The sequence below is a fragment of the Rhinolophus ferrumequinum genome, chromosome 20 (assembly GCF_004115265.2).
Source record: "Rhinolophus ferrumequinum isolate MPI-CBG mRhiFer1 chromosome 20, mRhiFer1_v1.p, whole genome shotgun sequence".
NCBI classification, from domain to species: domain Eukaryota; kingdom Metazoa; phylum Chordata; class Mammalia; order Chiroptera; family Rhinolophidae; genus Rhinolophus; species Rhinolophus ferrumequinum.
The window spans coordinates 29155279-29182408 of NC_046303.1; the positions used below are offsets into that span (position 1 = coordinate 29155279).

The 27130-nt window shown below is 35.9% G+C and overlaps 2 protein-coding genes across 4 annotated transcripts in view; one reads left to right on the forward strand and one right to left on the reverse strand.

The window, feature by feature from the left end:
- Nucleotides 1-1102: 1102 nt before the first annotated feature.
- On the forward strand, nucleotides 1103-4237 carry RPA3 (replication protein A3). The gene is made up of 4 exons (XM_033088055.1): nucleotides 1103-1235; nucleotides 2391-2465; nucleotides 3196-3304; nucleotides 3871-4237. Exons 1-4 carry the CDS (start codon nucleotides 1137-1139, stop codon nucleotides 3951-3953), a joined length of 366 nt encoding a protein of 121 aa, XP_032943946.1. The 5' UTR covers nucleotides 1103-1136; the 3' UTR covers nucleotides 3954-4237.
- A 19687-nt stretch (nucleotides 4238-23924) lies between these two features.
- The window catches only part of MIOS (meiosis regulator for oocyte development), a 33870-nt gene continuing 30664 nt past the window's right edge, over nucleotides 23925-27130 (reverse strand). The window contains exons 9-10 of one of the 3 annotated variants that reach the window (XM_033088757.1): nucleotides 26233-26362; nucleotides 23925-25419 (exon numbers count right to left, since the gene is read on the reverse strand). In XM_033088757.1, the coding sequence (XP_032944648.1) occupies nucleotides 25323-25419; nucleotides 26233-26362 (227 nt within the window). In that variant the 3' untranslated portion in view covers nucleotides 23925-25322. The remainder of the gene's footprint in view (nucleotides 25420-26232; nucleotides 26363-27130) is intronic. The other 2 variants (XM_033088756.1, XM_033088754.1) reach the window with 2 other exon arrangements.

Below are 27130 nucleotides of genomic sequence, written 5' to 3' on the forward strand. Positions count from 1 at the left end.
TTCAGAGTCCAGGGGTGCGGAGAACAATGGGGGGAAAGAAAGATCGCGGGGGAGTTAAAGAGTCCGTGAATCATATGCACAAAAGTTAGTCAGTTGGGACCTTGCTAAACATTAACTTATCTAACCTCTTAATTTTGAGGATGGGGAAATTGTGTCTCAAGAAGAAGCCCACCTGCTCAGGATCTAACATCTATTTAAATCCGTCTCCTCCCCTAGCTCTGTGGTACTTCCTCCCACCCACTCCCAAACGCCTCAATTCGTTGCTAACAGAGGAGGTGAGAAAACCCGCACCTCCGCAGTGTGGCCAGATTATCAGGGTAAGAAAGGGTCAAAGAAGTAAATTGGTTAACTCCTCTTACTAGAGGTGGGGAAACTGACAAGGGAAAGTGACGCATCTTGGGCGGTCAATCACCAACCCTCTGCCACCGAGCATCAGGAACCTGACAAAGGCGGTGAAGATCACTGGCGACCCCACTTTCCATCTCCGGGAGAGTGGGTGTCAAAAAAAAGAAACCCACAAGAAACCGATCCCTAGATTTCATTCAACAAGAATCACGCACTTCCCACGGAGAAACTGGAAGAGGGGGAAACAGAGAAATGTGAACAGCTGGTACACAGCACCAAGAATGCTAGGGCGGGACAGGCACCGACTTCCGCCTCTCTCTTCAGCATCCGTCGGTGGGAAGAAGGGGAAAAAGTAAGGCTGCGGCGCCTCCCGCGAGAAGAGGTACCTGAGGCTCTGGCCGCAGTCCCCCGCCGTATCTGCACTGGATCCAACACCCAGCTTCCGGGGGTCAAATCGCCGCCGGGAGGCCCAAGATCTAGGGAGGCAGCCTCAGGCCCCGCCCCATCCAAGCCCCGCCTCCACTGGGCACTTAGCGGTGGACCCGGGCAACTTCCGGGACGCCGCGCGTCACTAGGTAGGAAATCTCCACTTCCGGACGCGTCCCTTCTTTCGCGGTTCCTTTCACCAACAGCACGCTGTCCATCAAAATTTCCGCGCGTTTGATTGGTGGAGCGAGAGTGCTAGTCTCCGCCGATTGGTGCCGGGGAAATCCGTCCCATAGACTCCCGCGGGGCGCTCATTTTCACTCTTCTGCTTGTTTTCCGCGGACCTCAAAATTAACCCCGCAATCATGGTGGAGGTGGTGGACTTGCCTAAGTCCCGCATCAACGCCAGCATGCTAACTCAGTACATCGACCGGCCCGTCTGCTTCGTAGGGAGGCTGGAAAAGGTGCGCGAGCTTGCCTCCCGGGGTTCCCGGTCCGGGTGGAGGGACCCCGTGACCGCCTGGGTTGAGGCTTCAGGGTGGGTAACTGAGGGTTGAAGGAGGACAGAAAGCTTTCATAGCATCACTGCACGCCCGATAGCTTTATTTTGTACTAGGGGACTAATTGCACACTTTAGCTATTGCAGCCCCGTTTTGGCGCCTCTTTTATGGCGCGAAATAACGTTTTCGAATGCTCTCCGTTCTAAATTCTAGTCCCCCCACCTTCGTTGTTTGTGTTTACGTAAGAGAGACTGTAGACGTGACTCCCACATTCATCTTCTGACATTTTAGGTTAGCCACACTTGACAGCTAGTCTCCTTTTCTTCTTTCCTTCTCTTCTGCAATTCTTCTCAAATCTCGTTTTCTCGTTGAAGTCACTTCTCAATAAAACATTCAGTTGTCCCTTCCAGATCCCATAACAGTCACCTATCTTGCCCCAGTGTTAGAGTGCAGCCCCTTCATTCTACTGGTGAGAAACAGGCCCAAAACCTCGTAATCACTGAGCAAGCTGAAAGAAAAACTAGTATTACATAAAGGCTTAGTTAGTAGTTCATTTCAGCTACACATCCTCTTTGTGAAACAGGTTTTTTATTCCGACTTAACGGGTGAGAAAACTGGGTAGGAGTGGCGTAGGGTTAAAGTGCTCAAGGCCGCAGCAAGTGACAAAGATGGCATTAACACCGGATTTGACTGTATACTCTTGGCAGCAGCCTCATAGGAGTAGAACCCAGGTCTTCTGACAACCAGATCTCTCTTTACTTCACCATGCCTAATTTTTACTCGTAAAACATACCCTCAGGGGGATTTGTACTATTTAAGTCATAGGTGCCAGTAGATCTCACTTTTAGATAGACTCCTTTGATTTGTTCTTAGCGTAGCGTTGCAGATTTAGCAAATAGAAATATATATTTGTACTAGTTTTCTGAAATTGAAATTTAACTGGGCGTTCTTTGATAGAGTAACACAAGATTGTAATTTGAACCAAATAAACTTCAAAGACAGTTACTTTGTGTGCATCTACTAAGTAAGTTTGGGTCAATCTGCCCATCTTTTATCAAACTTTCAATATTTTTAATGAGATTTTAAGGTTTTATGTGGTATTTTTTAATGTTTTTTTAGGTTCATCCCAGTGGAAAAATGTTTATTCTTTCAGATGGAGAAGGAAAAAGTGGAACCATTGAGTTGATGGAACCCGTATGTTTAAGTATTAATTCAAGTGTAATATAGTTAATTCTAGATAATTTTTTGGTTTGTTGCTGGTATTTCTGATTCTTGAAGTGAATATATAAAGGACCAGCTTATAAAACTTCCCTGGCTCTAAAATTAAATTCTATTCTCTTCTTAACCTTGTATTTCCTTTTACGTATCTAACCAATGATTCTTTGGGCTGTGATTTTTTTTTATTACATCCCTTAGATACTGGGTGATAATTCTTATTTCTAAGAAAGATCATAAAGTCATGTAAGAAAATTCTCCCATTTAAATCACTTTCCTTCAAGAGTTTTACATTTTTTAATACTGTTTTCAATTTTTGTTTATATACGTTTTCAATTGTCGATTTGTTTTTACATTTTATGTTTACATTTTCTTGGTCTTTTAAGACAAATCCATAATAGAAGTTTCCTTTCAATGGGTCTTTTAAACGAATTACTCCCGTAGAAATGCTGGACATTCTCAGTATCTTTAAGTGATTTTATCTTCATCTTAAACTTTAATTGTATCTTTGGACCTAAAGCTAGTGTTACAGATATACAATTTGTGACATACTGACAGTAAGTATGCAAACATTTTTTTAAAATTACAATTCAATTTTTGCATTGGTAAATTTTAAAATTATATGAAATGATAGCAGGCTGTATAACAATTTACAATTATCAATTGAAAACGTGGTAACATGAAGTTGACATTGCATTCTTTGTTTTAGCTTGATGAAGAACTCTCTGGAGTCGTGGAAGTAGTTGGAAGAGTAACAGCCAAGGCAACCATTATGTGTGCATCTTATGTCCAGTTTAAAGAAGATATCCGTCCTTTCGGTAAATAAAGCATTCTAGTTTCAGGTATTAGGAGGGAAACAATTTTATTCTTAACTCAACATGTCTAGGTCTTGAATCTCAGTTCTGCTACATTTTCAATTTCTATAGAATTTTCTGATCCCAAATGAAAATGGGAGGACATTTTAGCCTGCTTCTAAGTAGTGTGTGTATGTATATACTCGTATGTAGGAAACTCAGTAGACATTAATTAATATTTGTGGAAAGAAATTTTAAAATAGGGCAAACAAAAATAGTGTTAATCTTTTTTGTTTTGTTTTGTTTTACTATATGGATTAAAGGCATCAAATAATGCATAACACCTAAAACACAACCAGGCAAGAACTGCCCATATAATGAATAGTCTCCTATATCTCCATGTCTTTTATTTGTTGGAGCCACAAAATAAATAAATATGATGATCCATATCTCAGTTTTAGAAGATAGCGTTGTGGAAATAAGTTGACCTCTAAAAGGGAGAGGAAAGAGAAAGAGGTAGAAATCTTTTAGATAATTAATGTTACAACTTTCCACTGTAAATTAAATGTTTGCTAAAATGTTTCTTTCAGATCTTGGACTTTACAATGAAGCTGTGAAAATTATCCATGAGTTCCCTCAGTTTTTTCCTTGGGGAGTTGCACAATATGATTGATCTTGATTACAAATGAGCTACATTGAAGACTATTAAGGCCCCTGATATTTGAGGAAGAGGTTCTGTTATTTTTTAATATTTAATTTGTTCTCTTTTTAATTTCATTTACCTAACTTTATTAGATATTCCAATATGCCATTTTTGATAGAACTGGTATATTGATAGTTCTCACCTGTATGCTCATATAGAATCACTTTTCTGGCATATGGTCAGATCAGATGAAAGAACAGAGCAGTTGTCTGAGTTTAGTTTTCTGTTTTATTAATAAAAGTTTAAACGCTACATACTATTGGTTGTTTCATTCTTTTTCTTTTAGGCAGGTATTTAAGCACAAACTTGGAATTTCATAGCTATAAAGTCAGACAGAAATTAGACCTACCTAATGAAACCCTGAGCCAACTGTGTTAAGAATTTTCTTGCTACCTCATGAACTACACCATGTTAATTATTTCCTTGACAGACTGAAAAAAATGATTTAGATTTATTAAAAGAGCAAACAGAATCCTACATCTTCTATAATTTGTGAGAATCTAAGCTTTCTCCAGAGAATCAGAACCCATAGAAAATGGATGGATAGATGGATGGATGGATGGCAGGAAGGAAGGAAGGATTAGATAGATAGAGATTTGTTACAGGAATGGCTTACATAGTTATGGAGCCCGAGAAGTCCCACGATGCATCATCTGCATGCTGGAGAACTAGGAAAGCCAGTGGAGTAATGTGCTTCAAGTCCAAAGGCCTGAGAATCGGAGTTGATGGTGTAACTCACAGTCCAAGGTTGAAGACCTGAGAACTGGAGGCCACTGGTGTAAGTCCCAGAGTCCAAAGGCCCAAGAACCAGAAGCTCCGATGTCTGAGGGCAGGAGAAGATGGACATCCCAGCTCAAAAGAGCAAATTCGCGCTTCCTCTGCCTTTCTGTTCTATTTGGGCTCTCAAAGGACTGGATGATGCCCACCTACTTTAGTAAGTAAGGACCATCTTCTTAGACTACTGATGCAGATGCTAATCTCGTCCATAAATACTTTCACAGACACCCAGAAATGTTTTACCAGTTATCTGGGCGTCCCTTAGCCCAGTCAACACTAAATTCACCACCACAGTACCTCTTAGGATTTTAAAACTGAGCATTTATTAGAGCAAAATAAGGGATACCAGGTCATTAAAACAATTGGTGGGTTCATGATTTTTTTTTCTTCCTTTCAACTGTCATTATCTTTAGTATGAAATTCCTGTTTACTTGTATTTTGTATCGCCAAGTAACTGGGGGGTAGAGAGGTAGGGGTGTGGCAAGTGTAGGATAGAGAGTAATGCAGAATAACTGGTGACTTACATGACCAGTCAGGTTTTATGGCTTGAACCATTCTCTTCACTAAGGAAATAATCTAAATCTATTTAGATTATAAATTATACCAAAAATACTTTAACTTGATATCTTCAATTTCAACTTTTATCCCCAAACATTCTACTTTTATCCCAAATTAGTTAAGAGACATTGCCATAACCACTTCTGGTAAAGAATTATAGGAAGTAAAAGAATTTTAGTTGACATTGAGGGACATCAATCAGTCTCAGTAACAGTGTTGTCTTGAGTGCTAGAGATGGGGTTAGTCCTCAATTGTGTTAATCTCTGAAAACTCAGTGCTATTAAATGTTAAAGGCTTGAAACCTGGCTTGAAACCGTCCCTTGAGCTACTATGTTCAGTAAATTGGATTAAATGAATATGGTATCTCGCTTTCCGTCAAATGACTCCTTTATACTAATGATTTATGGTGCCATATCTCTAGCCCCAACTTCACTTCTGAGGTGCTCTACCTGGATCTGCACCATCTGCATGTAGATGGACCACCAGCACGTTAGCTGGAACAAGTGTAAGTTGAATGAATATAGCTTCCCTCAAATATGTTCCCTGATTTGGAGGTAATTTTATTAATCTATAATTTACATAATTACAATTCACCTATTTTAAGTGTAAAATTCAGTGACTTTTAGTATATTCATGGAGTTGTACAACCACCACCACAACCAATTTTAGTAACATCTACCCCAGAAGAAACCCTGTACTATTTATGTGTCATGGCCCAATCCCTCCACCACCACCAACCACCACCCTGCCAGCTCTAAGAAACCACAGATCTACCTTCTGTCTATAGATTTGCCTATTCTGGACATTTCATATAAATAGAATCATAATGTAGTCTTGTGACTGACTTCTTGCTCTTAGCATAATGTTTTCAAGGTTCATCTATGTTGTAACATATATCAGGGCTTCTTCCCTTTTAATGGCAAATAATATTCCGTTGTATGGATATGCCACATCTCTAACCATCAGTTGTTGGATATTTGAGTAGTTTCCATCATTTGGCTACAATGAATAATGTTGTTATGAGCATTCACGTGTGAGTTTTTGTGTGTACATATGTTTTTATCTATCTGGGGTATACACCTAGGAGTAGAACTGCTGCATCAAATGGTAAATGTGTTTAACTTTTTGAGGAACTGCTAAACTGTTTTCTAAAATGTTTGTACCATTTTACATTTCCAGCAGCAGTGTTTGAGAATTCTAATTTCTCCACGTCCTCACCAGCATATATTTGACTTTTTGATTACAGCCATCATAATTGGCATGAAGTGGTATCATGGTCTTTTAAAACGACCGTAAGCCATCTTCACTGCCCAGAAAGCTTGAGTATCACCAATCCTTCTCACTGCCATTGCCACTATAAGTTCAGGCAGCTGTCATCTGCCACAGCCCTAAGTATGTCACTGGCCTACCTGTTTCCAGCTTGTGCCTGTCACCCAGCCATCAAAGCTGCATCAAACATCAGCTGTAATCATTATACTATAAAGTTTAAAAACCAGAGAAGTGTGGCAAGGGGAAAACTTCCTAGGAAGCTTACAGTGGAGAAACCTGGTCAATGTTACCTTAACAAAGGGAAACACTACCGTGTTACCCCGAAAATAAGACCTAGCTGGACCATCAGCTCTAATGCATCTTTTGGAGCAAAAATCAATATATAAGACCCGGTCTTATATTGTATAAGATAGTAAAATAAGACCGGGTCTTATATTGATTTTTGCTCCAAAAGACGCATTAGAGCTGATGGTCCGGCTAGGTCTTATTTTCGGGGTAACACAGTAGTGACATGTGTGCTGTGATAAGAAAGGCACTTTACCTCTGTGATATTTTTTTCAAAACCCTTAACACCAGTCTAATCATGAGAAAACATCAGACAAACTCAAATTCCTGGACATATTACAAACTGATCACTACCCCTTAGAATTGTCAAGGTCATGAAAAAAAAACTCAGATAAGACTAAGGAGACATGACAAAATAAGGACATTGATGGAAAAACTGGTGAAATCAGAATAAAGACCGGAGTTTAGCTAATGAAACTAGTGTTGTTTTCTTAGTTTTGACAAATGTACCACAGTAATGCAAGATAACATAAAAGGAGAAACAGTGAGGGGTTATATTAGAACTCTGTTATCTTTGTAATTTTTCCGTTTGGAGTAATCTAAAATTACTCCAAAATGAAAAATATATTTAAAAGAAATTAACAACCCCCAGAGACTCCCCACTGACTAGATCAGGTCTGTATTTCTAATTAGTAGTTGAAGCCTTTCACAATCTGACCACATTCACCTTAGTCCCACATTCTATTCTCCCTTTGAAGCTACCCTCCAGCACTGAGCTGTCTATCCCAGGACACACCAGACCCTTTAAGATCTGGGTGCCACTGAATCTGGTGTTTGCTCTGATTGAAATGCCTGTTTCTGCACCCCAAGGAAAATATTCTCTAAGCTGTCCCTAACTTAAGTAAGCAGTTACTTTGTTATGTTCCTTTCTTCATAATTCTCATCACACTTAACTTGCTGATAACCTTTTTTTCAGATTTTATTTTTTTTTAATTTAAACACTACAAAAGTCAGAAAGTAAAGTTCCTGGTGTCTCCCCAGAGATAGTGCTATGGACTGCAGGATTGCTTTCCAGAACCTTCTCTACATAAATTGTCTATAGGACCTCAATATACTATCTCATCCTTTTTAATGGTTGCAGAATATCCATTGCGTCACGTTCCCTGATCTGTTTAACCAGTCCTCTACTTAGTCTTCCACACTAAGGAGAGGTGCTTATAGATAAAGAGCTGATAGTTTAAAAATCTGTTGTATTGGAATTTCCCAATGGCTAACATACTGTATGAGTAAATTAGTCCATCCAGCCTGGTTTGAGAAACCATAAGGCTGAGCGGAGAGGTGAAGGCCTGAACTATAACAGGTACTGTAACAAAGTATAGGAGGCAAGGATTTCAGAATATATCATACTGGATTCCACAGGACACACATAATGTTGCCAGGAGCTAAACAAAATAAGAACCAAGGATGAGGACAAAATGTGAGGTGGCAATAAATTCGCTTCAATACAAATTTAAGTAGCTGATAGGCCCTTTGGTGAAGATGTCCAGAAGGTATTGGAAATGTAGGGCCAGATGGAGATTTGACAGACAACCTGCCTAAAATATTTAAAGTAGAGTTTAAGAGATGTACCAATCCTTTATCTGCAATTTCAAAACTCATTTGGCAACAAAACCCGGTAAGAATTACAATGAAGCTACTTACAGTCTTCATCCCACTTAGTGTCAATACTGATATGCTTCACTGCAGAAATATTAATATATTTGATTAGAGGATGCTGCCCCTCTGGGGAAGGCATTACAGAATATACGGTAGATATACCTATGACTTATAAAATCCAAAAATTCTGAATTCTGAAGCACATCTGGCCCCAAGAGCTTCAAGTAAGGGATTGTTTTCCTAAGTCAAGGGACAAACACAGGGTAAGAAAACCACAGAACCAATGTTAAAACCTGGGGAACTGCACTTAGGGAGCAGTGAGAGAGTGACTGAGTCAGAAGAACCCCAACAGCGCCTGACACTTGGTAAGCAATCCATAAGTATTTATTTACTGAAAGAAATAAATGATACGAAAAGTAAGGAAGCAGAGTTTCAAAAAGTAGTCAATAATGTTGACAGCTCAAAGACAAATTGAAGATAAGGATTGAGGATAAAACAGACATTCGTAACTTATATATCACACTTCTAAAAAGGACTGGGCTACAAAAATGAAAAGGGAAATGTGTGGAAAACAGGAAATGACAACTATAAAAACACTCAATAGGAAATATAATTAGGCATTAAATTTAGCTCCACATGTCCCTAGGAAGCTAGGAAAAAGAACAATAGGCTATAGAATTATAATAGCCTTATAATAGCCTTAAATTCATTAGGAAAATCAATCTTTCCCTAATATTAAGATTTAAAAGCAGTATCATACAGAATCTAACGTGAAGGTTGAACTACCAAATGGTTGTCTTCAGTAGTAATTTTACAGATGTTTTTCAAATGATTGTTTTTATTTTCATCTGGCAAAACTAAAATAACTCTGAAAGCATCTCTTCATAGTGTGGGTTAAATGCTTTAAATGATAAATTGGTATTACTAACTTTACTGAATTTTGAGGTCTTTAACCTCAAAATGTTAACACTTTAACCTCAAAGTGTTAATTTGATACGTATTAAGTCACTTAACATTTTGTATCAAATCCTGAGCTAATTATTTTTAAGTATATCAATAAACATAATTATGTATATGTTCATACATATAAACAAAGGCCCTGCTCTCTGAAATCTCAATCTATGACAGTTTCACATAATCTCTAAAGAGATTTAGATGTCTCAATTTAGATTTATTTAATATTTAATTTGCCTAAAGTTTCAAAGAAATCCACCATGATTAAGAACAATCAAATTCTGTAGGTGCTACTTAGTGAAAAACTCCAATTTGATTCTCTCACTTACTTAATTCACATGGAATTTGATTCTGATCTGTTGCTGAAAGAAAATTAATAATCCTGGTACCACAGGTTATTTTTCCTAAAAAGCTGATGCTAAATCTAGAATACTAATAAAGCATATGTTTTATGTTACTTTCTAGTTGTGATGTTGGTTTGAGGTAAGCCACTTATGTTCTTTATGACCCCATCTGACCTACAGCATAGGGTTTTGAGACGGCTAATTAAGACCAGAGGTATAGACTGTGAACAAATTATAGTGTAATATATTCATCTTGACTGCAAGGATTAAATTTGTCATTAGCATTCCATTGTTTCTTCTTTACATATTATAGAACATCAGAAGTAGTGCACTATGTTCTGTAGTATTTCCTCCTATTTTTTAAAGATTTAGACTGAAATATAGTGGCTTTCACATATGAAATTTTTCAAAATGATTATTTCTGTAGGTGGGCAGCTAAAGAACAACAATCTCTGTAGATTCTATATAATGCAGTATTTATGATGAAAAATTGACAAAACTTTGAAACACTTCTCAAAAAACCAAATGTCATTAAGTTGGAAGAAAGAAAAATATATGATCAGCGTAATAATTTTGGGTAATGCCATAGATGACACTGTGATTTAATTAGTCCCCCTTTTTTAAGACACTATTTTTCACAGGAGTTTGAAATATTACCCAGAAAAGTAAGCCAATTATTTTGGCGGTTAAGAATCTCTCACCATAATATGTCATGTTAAGGTAATAAAGTTTGTTTAATAATAATAGGATTAGATGGTTTCATTGAAAGACCATCGTATCTATCACGTCACCCTGAATCTTGAAAGATGAGCAAGGAGAAATTCTACTGAATAATTAATTAAAAAGCTAGATAATTTAATATTATTTTTACCATCGATATTCATTTGGGAAATAAGTATTCCTTACATCCTAACATTAATTTTCATTAATTCAGATCCACTTAATAAACATGCAAGGCCAAATTGCATCAAATAAATTTAGCATAACCCTACAGAAAATCAGAAATAGTGTAATGTTTCTCTTAAACATTAAATTGTTCTTTAGCTTTTGAGAAGCTTTAAGTATTATGAAAACATCAGGCTTAATGAGAAAGACATGTATTGCTTTTTAAGAGATGCATCTCTCTTCTAAGTGATCAGGATTCCATCGAGTCAATTATTTCTTCCATATGGCTCAGAAATGTTATGCCTTAGTTAGCCATGTATTTGACCTCTTATGAAAGGCAGACAGTGGACCAGGGGCTGCGTCATATTGGAATCTCTTCAAAAATAACTAAATGCTTTCCAGATGAACACACTGTGCCAAGGGAGGAACTAGGGATTAGAAATCACTGCCTCCAAACCAGCACTATTTGTGGACTTCTTTTTCTTTTGGAACCTGTTGACCTAGAGGAATTGACCCATTTTGACAATTTCCTCTACTCTCAGCAGTATGATTACATCATGAAAACAATTCAGGATGAGATATGATATTTATTTCTACCTCACTTGTTCGGCCCCCACAAAAAAAAATTTAAGACAGCTGCAAAGCCTTCTATCCTTTCTCTTGTTTTCTCATCATAAATTCATACAATGTGACTTTTCCAAATGTAAACTTGAGTTACCAGTGGAGGTAGTAGAATGGGACAGTCAATTGATTACTGTCATCTGTCACAGGAACATTCATGGGCTAAAACTGGCCCTAGTATCCTGCTTTATTCCTTCTTAAGGGAAACTTTCCAATAACATTTCAACATTAATAATATATGTTCTATGTTGCTTTTCTTTATCTTCTAATTTACAACCTAAACCTATTCAAAGTACAAATTTAAGAACATATTTTAAGCAATACAGGGAAAATACATTATCAGTACATAAGAATTCAAAAACTACACCTAAGATAACATACACAAAAGTAATGCTTCCCTGTTTAATCTGTGAGTCAAGGTTTGTTCTGTCACTATTTAAAGGAAAAATAGCCTCCCCCGCCAAAAAAAAGGCCCCAGAAACATTTGTCAATTTCATCTACAATAACTGGTAAAAGATACAAGTAACATTACATCTATGATTCCTTAATCAAAGCTGGAAAGGATTATAAGGCACCATATGCCTCCAGGTATGACTCCCTAAACAGTCTGGGACACATGACATTTGGCTTCTATAATTTAAAAAATGGGATCTAGAGATAAGTCATTTGATAAATTATCTCATAAATGAAGTTAGGAAACTGCAGGGATTTGGGGAAGTATGACGCATAAAGACAGCCATTTGCAACAACAGAACACTAAGGGTTTTATCTAATGTACATTTCAAAAACGAATGATTTGGATTGATGTATTTGAACTTTAAAAATTTTTATGAGTTAAAATCATTAAGTCAATGACATTTAGAAACTCGTAAGCCTTCTGTGTTCTCAACAGATTCTAAATTCAGCTACATGTGTCTTGTGATCACAAGATCTGGTTACAAACAGCAATAATTGCTGCAAAGCAAATTACATGATGGCACATTCCCCCTTCCAGCAGCGGGAGAGAGTAGATTACCTCACTCATATAGCCTGCAGGTTATATAATGCAGATTACAGACTTTAAAATGAAAAAAGGATGTATCCTAAAATAGAAAAACAATTTCATGAAAAATAAAAAGACAGATTACTTTGTTTAGGGGAAAACTTATAAAGCACTGATGAGAAAATTTAGATACAAATATTTAAGTTTATGGGCTATGAAAATTGTTCTTACTAAGAAATGAATTTCTTCATTTCCACAATATTCATAATAATGCAGGCATGCAAATAAGAGTTTTATTTATGTAGGCCTTGGATATATTACAACATTATAATACACATTGCACAATAATACTGTATAACAAACATTGTGCCTTTATGGAATATTATATACAATGTATTACATTTATCCTGTCCATGTAAGAAACATGCAAACCTATAGAGAATTTTAATGAATTCATTTGAGCCAAACTGATGACAACTGCTGGGAAGCAAAATCTCAATGGACTAAGAAAATGCTCCAAAAATTGACAGTTTTGCAACTTATTTTATACACTAGAATCAAAGGAGGAGACATAAGAAGGGTTATGTGAAATTCACTTGTGTTAGATTAAGGGGGTGGGAAAAGTAAAGTGGGGGGAATCTCTGGGATTGGATAAAAAGTAAAACAGAAAGACATACTTCTTTTCAGCTGGTGGGTACAAGGTAGTTAATAATTAACATTTACAGCACATAGAGATGGTATTTGGAGAATAAAATAATAATGAGGGGTTCTATGGTCTCCTAGTGCAGTGGGTTGTGCCCTAAAGGGTCTAGAAAAGGGATTACGTTGACATTCCAAGGGTATGTTATCTTAGATGCAAAAAAACAACAGACAGGCTCACTTAAGGTAAAGATTAACCATGTGGTTAATTTCAGTCTGTGAGTTTGCTGGGCCCCCCCAGGCTGGCCTCCCCTGAGCCTATCAGGTTTAGTATATGGCCTCTTTTTAGTCCACAATATACTACATATATAAGTGTAACAATATACAATATATTACAACCTGAAAATGGATAATTTCTAGTTAGCTGGAGTCAGTACACAGATAAAAGTAATACTGTTAGTTTTAACCCACACATTTTACTAAGAAGTGGCCAGAGCATACCAAATTTGAACTATTTCACAATACATTTTCATATAAGTAACTCTTAGGAGGTTGCCACACATGAGTGATTATTGCAATACAGATTCCAAGAAGTAGGCCAAAGAACTATTTTGTCTATAGCATTTTATTCCCTTAACTGAGTGTTTCTCAATCTTTTAAAACCTCCCTTTGATAAGTACTGAAATTTCATGGCTGAAGCTTCCCAGAGAGTATTCTGAAATGCCCTCCTCCCAGAATCCTGAAACCTCACCAAGAATCATTGATAATGAGAAGACCTTGCATGGACTTTATTAGAATTTCTTGCTTGTCTGCCTATCCAATGTACTGCTAACTCCATGAGACTAAGGATAGGGTGGGGGGAAACTCAAAGATAGTGGATGAGGGAGAAATAAACCAAATGAATCATGGGAATAAAAGTTCCTATTCAAAAGTTAATGAAAAAGTCTTCACAATAGAGACTTGTTCCTAAATAGTTAGCCCTTAGGTAAACAGGGTTTATTTTTCAACAGGCTTCACTCTAACTAAATGAGCCAAGTTCAATCAGTTTGGCCTGTCAGTATATGACGGTATCCTCAAAACAGGGAACTAGACATTTTGCTATCCCTCAATGCATGACTTACCTATAGTGGAAACCACTGAGATACAAGATGAACACCAAGGACCCACACTAGGTGGCAACAAGATGACAGAGTCCAATGTGCTAAGGAGCAACATTCTGACAAAAAGGATCTCTGAACCATCAGAGACTTGTGGCAGTACTGTTAGTCCTCTTCACCCTAACTGCAATCAATGTCTCGTGAACCCAGGAGAAGTGAGGAGAATCTGGTTCAACTTTGAAAGAGAAATGATTATCTTAAAAGCAAGAGATACTTAAACTTGAATACACTCTGAGAATATTGTGTTATTTTGAACTGAATAAATTATATGAAATACATCCTCCAAATTACTTAATGATAATGACTATAGATACCATTTTTGAAGGCTTCTTAGAGCTATGTTTGCCCTTTATTTTAACCTATCAAACCCCTCTCCTTTCCCAGGTGAGAAAAATCAAAGCTGGACAGTATTACCTAATTTAGCTAAGGTTGCATAGCTACTAAATCATAGTCAAAACCACTTCTATTTGACTTCAAAATGTGATGTCTATTATTACATACTTTTCATCCCTTGACAAAGGGTTAGTTTATATAGCTACTTTAGTGTGACCAATGCTAGAATCTTCCCAATTGAAGGAAAATAAAACGTAACAGAGAGTTTTTGTTTTTCTCTTTGGGGTGGGGGACATAGAGGACTGATCAATAGAGAGGAAGAACATTAAAATGCTGACAATGGAGAAATGCATCAAAGGTAATTTTGAAATTTTAACAGAAAAGATAAGTAAGGAGAGAATTATATCTAATTCAGGGCTTTCCAACACTGGCTTTCTTTTCTTTTTTTGCCTTCTCAAAGGTAAATACTATGATTGAGCATGGAAATGAATAGGCAAAAATAAATACAAACAGTGGCTAGCCCAACAAAATCTATGCTTAATCTCACTCAGAATTGAATAAACCGAAATTAAAATAAGGCATTTTATGACTGTCACCTCCCCGAGGGCCATCACTGAATTTTTATAATGCCTGGTGTTGAAGCTGTCGAGGATCATGTAGTTTATAGGGAAATACGTGGCCCAACCTTTGGTGGGAGGTCTACTGGCCATGGGTATTAACACGTAAGACACGTGCGCGGGAGTCCCCTCCTTCTCCATGGGGACTATGTTTCTAGACCCCCGTGGATGTTTCAAATATGGATAGTACCGAACCCTATATATACTGTTTTTTCCTATACATACATACCTATGATAAAGTTTAACTTATAAATTAGGCACAGTAAGAGGTTATCAACAATCACTAATAATAAAACAATTATAACAATACACTGTAACAAATTTATGTGAATGTGGTCTATCTATCCCGCTCTCAAAATACCTTCCTGTACTCACCCTTCCTCTTGTGATGAAGTGAGATAAAATGCCTATGTGATGAGATGACACGAGGTGAATGACGCAGGCACTGTGACATAACATTAGGCTACTATTCACCTTCTGATGATACGTCAGAAGGACGACCATCTGCTTCAGGTAACTCTGGATGGAGCCATTAGGACTGACTGTAGGTAACTGAAACCACAGAAAGCAAAACCACACGTAAGCAGAGGACTACTGTAATTTTTGACTCCACAATTCCACCTCTATAACTTACCTGACAGATAAGCTTTCTCAGAAGTACCGAAAGATGCATATGCAAGAATGTTCACTGCAGCATTGTTGGCAAAAACAATTAAAATACCCTAAATTTCTATCACTAGGAAGATATAGCCATATAATCAAATGCCAGTTTTTTTTTTAAAAGTAGGTGTATGTGGGCTAATGAGGAAAACTTTACAAGATATATTATAGGTGAAAAAAAAAACAATTTGAAGGGGAATTTGTATTATATGATCGTATCCAAAGGTAGAAAGGCGAAGACTGACAGGGACACAGAGAGATGTAGTCTACATACAGAACCTTTCCATATGTGTACACAAACTTTAAAGCAGTTTCCCCTGGGAAGTGAGAGTTGGAATTTGGGGAAGTGGAGCATAGAGCATGAGGATATTGAAGCAAACGGCTGAGACATTTACTTCCATTTCATACTTTTTGTAACTTTTTTTTTTTTTACCATGACCCTGGATTATTTTTATAATAAACCACCAGCTTTTTAAAAAAAAAAATTACTGAATGTCCATATAATATACACTGTACTAACAACGAAAAATCCGTCTGGTCCAGTTTATCTATGAAACAGAAAAGCACTAGACTTCCATCAAGAGACCTGAGATCTAATTCCAGCTTTACTACACAGAGTAACTTCCTGAATGGTCCTGTAGCTTTCTTCTAGTTCTAATAATTCATAATTTTAAATATTTCATGAGTCATTTTCCAAATCAGTGGTTAGCTAAAAATGGCTAACAGGCGAATGTGGACCAGTTGGTAGTTGCTACCTGCAATGCTACACTGAAAAGCGTTCTGAGGGAAACTGCGGGATTGATATGCAGCCTGTGTCAGGGGAAGGGTGTGGTTGTTCATTCCCACCAGATCAAGCCTGCTGTGGCCTAACCTGTTTGTCTCATGGTCACTAAAGTTATTTGTCAATGGAGAGTGTCAACATATGAAGGACGTTTCTTATTGGTCCACTTGTAGAACTCGTGTTCCCATGTGTTTTTTTATTATTACCGCAGTGTTTCCTCTTACTCTAACCATTATCAGCCTCCTCAAAGCAGTCTTTACTAGCTTCTTAAAATACACACAAACCAGGAAAAGATGAAAATTCATAATGCCATCACTAACAACCTAACTACTAGAATCTGGAAAGAATATTAATCAAATATAGGGCAGAAGCAGCTGGATTGAGAAACACCTACAATGGCTCCATTTCATTGTACGTATAACAAGTCTCGGCTCTGGGTGACCAGTATCACGTAGTTCAGGTAGCTGTCTTAACTCCTAGGTGGATTAAACAGTTGGTCTCACAGATTCAGAGGAGAGCAGAGACAGGAAACAATGAGAAAATGTAAGGGGAATGTACAAAAAAGTGTCACATGCTGGAAGACAAAAGTAGATGAGAAATGACTCTAGGGCAGTAACACCGAGAACAGACGGAAACCCCATGAGCAAAGAGAGATGCTAAAACACAAGTTCGAAGTTAATCATTGTCCTTGAGTGTATCACTACCAAAACTACAATTTGTCACTTTTTTGTAGACCTATGCAGACCCTCATTCTCTGCCATCTGTTTTAGAAAGGCAGCCCCCATCACCAGCACATCTAAATGATAATGTTCTTATCTCATTGACACATCTTGCTGAAAAATAAGAGAAATTTCATCTCAGTGTATCTGAGTATCATTTGTCAATCTAGATCCTCTAACTTCTCTCCTTTCTGGATTAATTCTGGCCTTTTGCAAATGTCTGACTCTACTCTTTCCTTTTTTCTCTAAAGGCAATAATTCGGCAACTTCATTTTCACCATTGCATGCAAGTTGCAGTTTCATAAATTTGTATTTCATACAACACAACAGTGATTAATGAAGAGAATGGGGAGTTTGGAAAACTTAGTAGGTTGTACTCAAAACAAGAACAACTTCACTTCCATGCCTTCCATTCGTCCTTCCTCGATTTAAGGCTTTAAGATGCTGGCTGATAAGCAAAACAACCTTAGCAGGTGTGACAGAGCAACTCAAGAGAGATTATTTTATTTTTAATGCCATAACTTTTTTATTTAAATGCTAATCAATTTCTTACCACAACCTTCTGGTGGCAGAATCAATTTCAGTAATGATGCTAAAGGCTACAATATGATCAACTGAAGCCTCCACCATTCGCTACGAAAGGACTGGAAGTGACAGGCAGCTCAGTCAGTAATCATTTATCCCAGAGATGAATGAGTTCAGTTGCTGATAGGGAACTGTAGGTGAATGCTGCCAAAACAAGAAATGTCAATTGTCAGGCCTCATGCATAATGGTGGAGCTATTTTTTAAGCATCTTTGAAGATTAAAGTTATGCTCTTTTTCCCTATAGTTCTGTCACATATGCTTGGCAATTTGTTCTATGAGAATTCGTTTTTACTCTGCTCAGATGTCTCTGCTTGAGCAAACATATACCACTCAAAGGCTAGCATAAGATATTTGAAAAGTTATTTAGAAACCTGTAGAATTCCATATATTGGGAGTGAATCCTGAAAGAATAAAGAGGCAAACCAGGAAAGTTACTGAATAATGAATAACTTTTAGGCTAATTTTCCCCCACAAGATATGTTTTACCAGCAAGGATGATACATGTTTTTAATTTCTCAGGTCCCCAGAAGGAACAGACATAGTCTATAATTCATATAACATTTTCTGTAGAGATAACAGAATTCAATAAAATAGACTTAAAAATTATTTGTTCATCAAATTAGGCAAACAATGTAACCAAAAGAGTAGTTACCTCCAATTTGTGTCTCATCCTTCCAGTGGAAAATAATGTTTCCAGCCAGGAGGAATATTCTCTTATGGAAGCCAGCAATAACTGAGTTATGTTCACTTTTCCAAAGAGAATTTAATGTATTTCAGAAATCTATCTCAAAAAATGGTAATTTGTTTTTACAGTCACAACTCAGGCTACATTCTATTTTTGAGGAATGGAAGGAAAAGGTCAGAAGATTTAAGATGAGAAAATGTAGTATTTTTGCAAGAGAAATCCCTCCCACATTTACCAACTTGCTGAATATCTTGCTCTACAAATTATGTATCTTCATTTATTTGGGGAATATTTAGGTACCATAAAGATGCACACCCATAGTTGTAAAAATATTAAGTACACCTGCTTAATGCATAACACAAATTTCCAAATTGATGGGGAAAATTTTTTTCTTTGACATAACCAATATATGTAGTACAGGAACTTTGTACTGTTCAATTGTTTACTCTGAAATAATCAGTTGTCAAATCACTTGCTTCTAAAAAGAATACTTAAGTTTTACCACATGTTGGACAGTGTCAACTTCTTAAACAGTCATCAGCAAAATATGTGACTGCAATATGACAGAAATCTGGATATGCACAAATTTTGACATTTGCTGCTTCAAACTCCAGACTTTCTTGCACCCACCCCCAAGTATGTATCTATAAGGGGAGCTAATATTTGCCAAATAAAAAGACGTAAAACCAAAACTTTGCATGCATTCTTACAAAAAATGCCTGTTTCAAGTTTGAGACATTAATCCCTTCCAATGTTCTTCCAGACTACCCTGTCTTTATGACTTTATAGTTTAAGAACCCAAATAATTAGATTCCTATATCTGAATTTACAGTTATGAAATTATGTTACGACAACATGCTTTTCATAAATTGAATGATGAAAGACTGCATGAATTACTATTATAGCTATTTCTGACATTACATAAATTACCCTTTAATCCTAGTTACCTTTTTAGCAGAGCATCTCAAACACCGTACTATTAACAGTAGATCAGTAAGAAAATTACATTTTTGAAAAATGTTTGGACCTCTACTGCCTCAAATTATTTCTAATTAGAAAATAATGCTTAGAAGTACAAAATTAGAAAATGAAATAAAATAAACTGACTTTATTTTTTTTTGGCTTGCAGAGACAAGATGCTAAAATGATGCTTGCAGTAATTATAGATATTAATCTGAATGGATTTGAGTCTGCTGAAAACTGTTTATGTCTTCCACAGACACATGACTCCTCCAGGGCAACTCTGGTGCCATCCATTCTTTGAGATCATAACCTTGACCTGTGCCTGGCCCACCTAATCATGCAAGTGTCGGTGATTTGTTGGAAGCATGGACATGCCTGCATGTTTAGAATTCAGTGCTTCAACAGAAGTAACTTGTTAAATTATTGGAAATGAGTTAAGTAAAATGTACTCTAGATTGGATTGGACAATAATCAACTAAATTCTAAACACAGAGCACAGGTTTCCCGCCACAGGCCCAGAGACAAAACAGAGGAGTCAGAAAATCTCACGAAAAAGATCTAAAACAGAAAAGATTGAAATAAAGTCATTAATTATGACTCGTATATGCCACCAACCTCAGGGAAATCAGAAGTCTTTTGTGGATCCATTTCCCAATGTGCTTAATGGACAACAAAATGCACTCTTTTCAAATATGATCGAGTGCGATGATTAAAGAGGACCACATCCTTTTCTTATTCCTATATATTACTACAGAATATGAAATGTAGAAAAATGCTTTCCAATTAGCTCTCAATACTAATTTCCATAATACTTTAATCAAGTTTCTTCACCTCATAGAATAATTTCCAATATCTGACTGTTCGTTATGGTAATAACAAGATACTACTTCATGGGTAACGTTTATAAAAGCCAGTCGTGTGTGTGTGTGTGATATGCACATTCATCATTATTGTAGAACTGTAAGATATAGATAAGAAAAACGTCATTTAAAATTCCAATATTTTTTGTAAATATACTTCACGTGTTCCATGCAAATATATTTATATGCTATACATTTAATCCTATAACTTGCCTTTCTCTCAATTTATCAACATATGAATCTTCTTTTGTCAATAAAAATATTCTATCTGAATAGTTTGTTAGTATTCCACTGAATGGCTACAACAATTTCTTTCCTTCTATTACTGGACATTTAGGTTTCCAGGTTATTATAAATGCTGTGAATAATCACTTCAAATAAACATGTATTTTTGTGCACATATCCAGTCAATCCCTTAGAAAATATTCCCAATATGTCAAAGGGTACAAATCTTTTTAAGGCTTTTGATACATATTGCTCACCTGTCCTCAAGAACACTTGTACTAATATAAACTCTCACAAGCTGTTACCTGAGAATGTTCCTTTCCTACATCCATGAAAATAAATATTCTTTTTCAGGTGAATGGTTATACTATTGTTTTAATCAGCATTACTTCGTTACTGACTTAATATTTCCATTTATTGGCCATTTTAATTTATTTTGCCTGTACAAGTCTTTGATCACTATCAATTGGTTTGGTCTTTTCTTTATGGATTTAAGAACGCATTTGGATTTGTGAATTTAGGGTATTAAATTTGTCTTGCATGTTGTACTCTATCAGTTTACTTGCCTTTTAACTGTTCATGGCATTTTTGTCATACCAACATTAAGAAGTTGAAAAAGATGCAAGTGTGTGCCTCCTTTCACCTTCCTCTTCTGCACCGCTCTATGCAGAACTGGAGGTAACAAGCGGATTCTTGTTTTACTCCTGTCTATAATGGGAAGGATTCTAAAATTGGTCCACTAGGCATGATGCCAGCTGTTTTAGATAGTAAAATAGGTGGGGGGGGGGAAATGAAGAAAAAACATTTGCCTTTTAAACTAAATTTCAAAAATAAATTAGGAGTCATTTTTTTAATTTTATCAAGTGCCTTTTATATGTCAAGGACTACTGACATGATTTTTCTTTTGACATATTAATACTAAATATAATAATACCTTCTTTGTCATAGCATTCTCTTATACACAGCCCATAAAGTACTACATAGGACTATAAAATAGGAATTAAAACTACAGATTGGGGAAGTCAGACTACTGGTGTCTAAATCTTGGTTCTGCAACTTACTAGCTGTGTAACCTAGGACAAGTGACCTACTATCCCTACACCTTAATTGCCTCATGTACACAATGGAAACAGTAACAGTATACCCACCTCACCGGACTACAGTGAGGATCAAACAGGATAACGTGCATGGAACCTGCATATCATAAGCACCAACACTAACTATTATTCTCATTAAATGCTGTGAGATTTGATATTCTTTGACTTATGAATTTATCATATATATCCCTAAGTGAAATTGGTTCCTTGTTTTGGTAATCTATGATAATTTGACATCTGGGTTATGTCAACTTTAAAAATCATTTGGGAAGCTTTCGTCTCTATATTCTGGAATAAACATTTTATAAAAAATAGTATTTTGTAAGCTGCCTTTTATAATCAGCAAGGTAACTAATAAAATTCAGAGGCACGAGGGAAAATAAGCAGATGATGTAATGGAAGGAGCTAGAGTACTAGATAGGAGAGCACTATCCAGCTGGCCCCACTTCTGCCATGGCCACGTGCATCACAAGCACTCAATATGAGGATGCTGAACTAACATGTAACACGTCTCTCCCACCTCTCTGATGCCTTGACGGGAGCAGCAGTTAGTCATGTACAACTAATTATTCTTAAATTAAAGCAAGTGCCTACTTGCTTTAATTATGGGTATTCCAAGGGAGAGCAAATATAACAGGGTACTTCCTTTTCATTACCACTGCCACCCCAACATTTTAATTCAAATGAACATCAAGTGTAGTAGAATGGCAGAAAAGGAAGGATTATACAGAGATAATACTGGATACTTTCTCCCATGAAGACCAGGATTTAAGAGTTGAATACAGATATGAAAATCTCAAGTTTTCAACAATTACTGGTCAACTGTCCAGATTTGCCAAAATTTTCATCCCTGGGTTCACTCACATATAACATTAAACTCCTAGGTGGTTGTTTAGAGCATTTCTTCATGCAGCAAAAAGTAACATAATAAATACCGGATAAACAAAAATAGCTAAGTCCTACCTCCAAAGAAAAGGCCATACTTTATTCAGATTTGGGAAAACAAGTGGGAAATTTCCAGACAAATGTAGATCCTTCCCTTAAATGATACTGACACATGAGTAACCCATAAAGATTAAGGTAACAATGACTGCTAATCCCTACCTCTTATAGAGCATTTACTATGTGACAGGATACAGTAGTACTTTAGGCTGCTTTTATCACCTAACACTCCCATCACCCTATGAGGTACGTATTTCTGCACCTTGCTTTAAACATGAGGAATTTGAAGCTCAAAATGAGAGTCAGTTGGCCACAGTACAAAGGCTAGGATTATCATTTAAATCTCAAAGCCCATACTTTAAATATTTGCAGTCAAATGAGTGAAATTAAATTTAGCCATGCAATTAAACGCAAAACTATATTATAACTCTAATACTTACCATGTGTAGCACTGACAATGGAAAGCTATTTTTTGAATAAACTATTTTAAAGAATATAACCACTCTGGAAAGTATATTAAACTGAAAAAGCCTAAAAAAAAGTTGCTTCTAAGATTAAGTACTGAATTTGCCATCAAATTAAGTACTAATGTTACTTTATTGAATTATTTATAGAGGATTCATAATTTGTAGATTAGACATGTTGACTTCAACCCAGATTTATTTTTCTAAAAAAGTAATAAAAACACTTTTATTAATCACTTTGATTGAACATGTTTAGGTAAAATATATTGTTGAGTTTATAAACCCAAACATCAATGACCTAGTAATAAAAACAGAAAAATAATTTGAATCTATTTTCATGTCATGGTCCATATACACTAAAATGCGAAACATCATAGACATCTCATAGTATATTTAGGCTTCACAGAAAATATTAGGAAGTTGACACATAGGTGTAAATAATCTTAAAAATGTCACTCTATGATTATAGACAAGCAGATTATTTATATAACAGACTTTATGTGTGCCTAATTAAATATTTCCAAAAATGACATTTTAGATATACCCCTATTCTAAATATTCATTCTATAATTTTACCTTACTTTAGCTAAAAAAAAATTGAAAATGTATCAGATAGTTTGATATTACTTAAAGCTGACTTTTCATAAGTAGAACATAGTAAATTTGAAAGGAACACTTCAACTGAAGCACTTTTAAAGGTAAAGGTTATGTTTTAGCAAAATGAAATCAGACTTAAGCTTGGAAAAGACCCTCTTAATAGCAATCTCTGTAAAAACAAAAAATCTAGCTAGCTAGCTAGCTAGCTAGCTATCTACAAGTATTTAGATAGATATCTATCTATTTATATCTATTCCCAATTCTTTCATTTTGAAAGAAGACTGTCATCTAAGAGAGATGTTTAGAGTAGATATGCAATGTTTGCCTAGAAAAGGATCTTTTGTATCATATCTCAAAGTAAAAAAATATTTTAATCCACTATTGTTCAATATTTAGGTCACACCTCAAACTAGTCTTAGTTTCACCAGGTAAAAGTGCTAACATGAAAGCTTAAAATTCTTTAGTTTAAGATATTTCTTTCTTTAAAAATCTATAAAATTAATTAACTTTTAAGCTTACGCTTTATCTATGAATACAACTTCAACTATGAAATTCAGTTCAGTCCTCTGCATGTCAGATGATAGAGAAGCATGCTACAATTCCTTTGTATTTCTCTTCCAACTATCTACCTGTGAAAAGGGAAAAAAATAAATATTTAAAGTAAAGGCCCTGAACTGGCCCAAATATACTTACTTTCAGAAATTTACATTTAAAGTGAAATTGTCTCCAAAGTGACTGTTTTCCCCTTCATCTCCTAGTTTTAGGGAAAAAAAGGTATTTCAAAATAGGAGGGAACTGGACAGTAGGACACACTGACATGGAGTCTGTTGAATGGCTGGTCCCATATAATCTTGCATAGATTCTGTGTTCAATGAAATCCTCCCAGAAAATGAGCATCAGATGATGAATTAACAGGGAGAGAAATCTTTGAAGACAAATGAGGACACTGAAACTGAAATTTCTGTAACACATTCCCCTAAAATGATCCATATTTCTCTCTTCAGAAGAGAAAATTTGTAAGATGTCTTAATTTTGGTTTTTCTAGGAAGACAGTAAAGGTCTGTGCCAAAAGATTTCTTACCTTAAAATGAAAGTGTACGAGGCAAAAAGACTCCTTAAAAAAAAAAATGTATATACGATATATATATATCAACCATACCTTGATCAAATTTATTCTGTGGGGTAGGGGCTTTCCAATTCAAAAAATAAAAATCCATGGTTTTAATTTTATCTGAAAGGAATGTAAGCATGGATGAGCTTAAACTATCACCTGAAACACCAAACTGCTCATTTTATTCTATTTTAAAAGTGTACAGATTTTACTGAAAGATACCCACTTTCAGCTTGGAAGGTACAGATTTAAGGTCTGTTCTTGGCTATTCCAGAAACTCTGCTTGCACAGTGTTTATAATTTCAACAAAACCCTACAAAATTCTTCCGAAATGAACTTTATCAACCAACTGAACAGAATCCATGCCCATAGTCTCATGTTCATTTCAGCAGCATTTGTCTCTGTGAAGCACATCAAAATCACTCAAACATCAAATTGCTGATTTGATAGAATGATTTATTTTCCCATTACAGGAAAGTCATGAGTGACTTGTTCTGAGGTATGTTTTTGAGCTATGAAGGACATCTATTAGAAAGCTCCACACTTGAAGGTTTCTCTTTAGGTGATGACATTTATGGCTGGACAGTCTCTGCAGGTACCAGATTTCCTGTGGTATCCAACTGCATACATTTACACGTGCATGCAGACACGGGACACTCTGCATGGTCCCTAAAATGACAAGTCAAGAAACAGTTAAAAATATAAATTATACATACATATACATACTATATTTATCTATATACCTATCTGTATCTATAATACAATTTTTCAAAATGGCATTTGGAAAAATATAGGAATTAAAACCCAAGGACAAAAAGCGTTAAAAGCATTAAATTAGAAATGACTGCCAAGCTGAACTTGGGGAGAAAGTTACTGAAAAATGAATAGCTTTACTTTCTAAATATATAATAAGATCACTCATTCACAGTTATGAAGGTGTCAGGGAAGTGCTTATAGTTCAAATGAAAGCCAGTGTGACAAACTGGGTGTAAAAGCAATAGCAATTAGGAGGACAGGGCCCCTGGCACTGTTCAAAGGAAAAGTTACATATGGTCTTGAGAGTCTCCCATTGCATTAGATGCTTGCTACATAATAAGCTTATTTAGAAGATAGCGGATGCAGTAGTTTGATATGTACTCTATCATTTTTAATTTATAATTCAATTACATATTACATATGATAGGATATTCAGTCAGTTGAAAAAAATGTAAACATATCCTGTCCCCAAATAAAGTTAAATGATGCTATTCAAACACTTAACCCATACATCATATTTAAACTATTTCTTATAGAAGTTTTAATTTTGTAGTTTAAGATTACATAGGATATCTAATGACAGAAATGCTGACACCACCTTTGTTAACTCAGGCGACAGTAAAGAAGAAATTCATCTTTTGGTTGTATAAACCTGAACTATTTAAAAGGCCATTTGTTGTATCTCCTCTAACTCCAAGCCTATTAAAGAAGAAATGTGCTGATTACCTGAACCAACTAAGCATATGTCCAGCATGACCACCGTGCCTGCAATTATGACACCATGTAAACCAGTTGTTAAATTGAGCTAATTTTTTGTCCTTGCTCAAGTCTACTTTTTCGTCTGATTTGGATCCTCCTATGGGTTAAAGAAAATGATCTTCATTAACTACATTATTTTATTCCAAGTTTCTTAAAAGATATTTCTAAAATGATGTCAAAACATAAATCATACATCATATTGAAGTAGTAATTTTAAAGCTAGAATCTAGTTTAGATTGAAAAACACCAAATAACATAAGTTTCCTTACATCTTTAATAGCCAATAAAAAATTGAAAAATATAAATATCAAACCCACTAAGAAGTAGTCTGAATTAACAACTTTAGAGAAATGATCAGTAGTTTAAAATCTTCCCACAAAGAAAATACCAAGGCCAGTTTACAGGTGAGTTCTACCAAACAGTAAAGGAGAAAGTTATTTTCATCTATACAAAGTCTTTCAAAGAAGAGGAAAAAAAGGGCAATTTCCCAAAGCACTTCATGATAGCATAACTCTGCTAATACAACCAGACAAATATAGTATGAGAAAGGAAGATTACAGGCCAGTCTCCTTCCTGAACAGACACATAAAAATCCTAAGTAACACATTAGTAAACAGTATGATTTAGCAATTCTACTCCTACGTAAATACACTAGAGGAATTTTTGTACACGCTACAAGGAGACATTGCCGGAATATTCATAGCAGCATTGTTCATAATAGTAAAAATCTGGAAACAACCCAAGTGTCCATCAATAAAAGAGTGGGAAAACTGCTACAATCATGAATGGGATACTAACTAGTAATGCAAAATGAATAAACTACTGCTACATTCATTAGCATAATTGAAACTAAAAAAAAAATAAT